We start from the raw sequence: 467 nt of genomic DNA, 5'->3' as shown, positions 1-467 counted from the left end.
GACTTGAAGTCGCTGAAAGTCGTATAAAGAAACGGCAGGGCCAACGGGTTTAAACAAGAAACCGCAGATGATCATGACAGTGACCAGGATTGGCGGCAAAAGGACACTATCCATACATGTGACAAGAACTTGGTTATGTTTTTTGCTACTAAAGGCAACTGAAATAATTTTTCTCAAAAAAATTAAGGCCTGAGTTACTACCTCTTTCAGATTATGTTTATAGCGTTTAAACGATATGTGGTGTGCGAAGTGGCGGTGGACCAAAGCAACACATACATTGACAGGCGAGAGCAGAATCTAAAAACTCGAAAGAAAAAAAGGCCGAGTAGCCAGGAAGCTGTCACCGTATAAACACAACTGCGGATTTATTTTTTTTCTTCAACAAGCCACACCTCTAAGTATCACAATAGGAAGGTGAACCGAAAGCGAAGCACAGTTATCGGAATAGCGATGCACCAAAATTCGGA

General features: G+C 41.5%; 1 pseudogene across 1 annotated transcript in view; it reads left to right on the top strand.

Annotated features, from left to right (window-relative positions):
* Positions 1-455: 455 nt before the first annotated feature.
* The window catches only part of TEOVI_000549500:pseudogene, a 1,348-nt pseudogene continuing 1,336 nt past the window's right edge, over positions 456-467 (top strand). Inside the window, exon 1 of the mRNA in view lies at positions 456-467. This exon is cut by the window's right edge and continues 1,179 nt beyond it. Coding sequence covers positions 456-467 — 12 coding nt within the window.

This window comes from Trypanosoma equiperdum (assembly GCF_001457755.1).
Source record: "Trypanosoma equiperdum strain OVI genome assembly, contig: ctg_1184, whole genome shotgun sequence".
NCBI lineage: Eukaryota > Euglenozoa > Kinetoplastea > Trypanosomatida > Trypanosomatidae > Trypanosoma > Trypanosoma equiperdum.
Note: the sequence above shows the minus strand (reverse complement) of the source record. Positions and strands in the feature narration are given on the sequence as shown.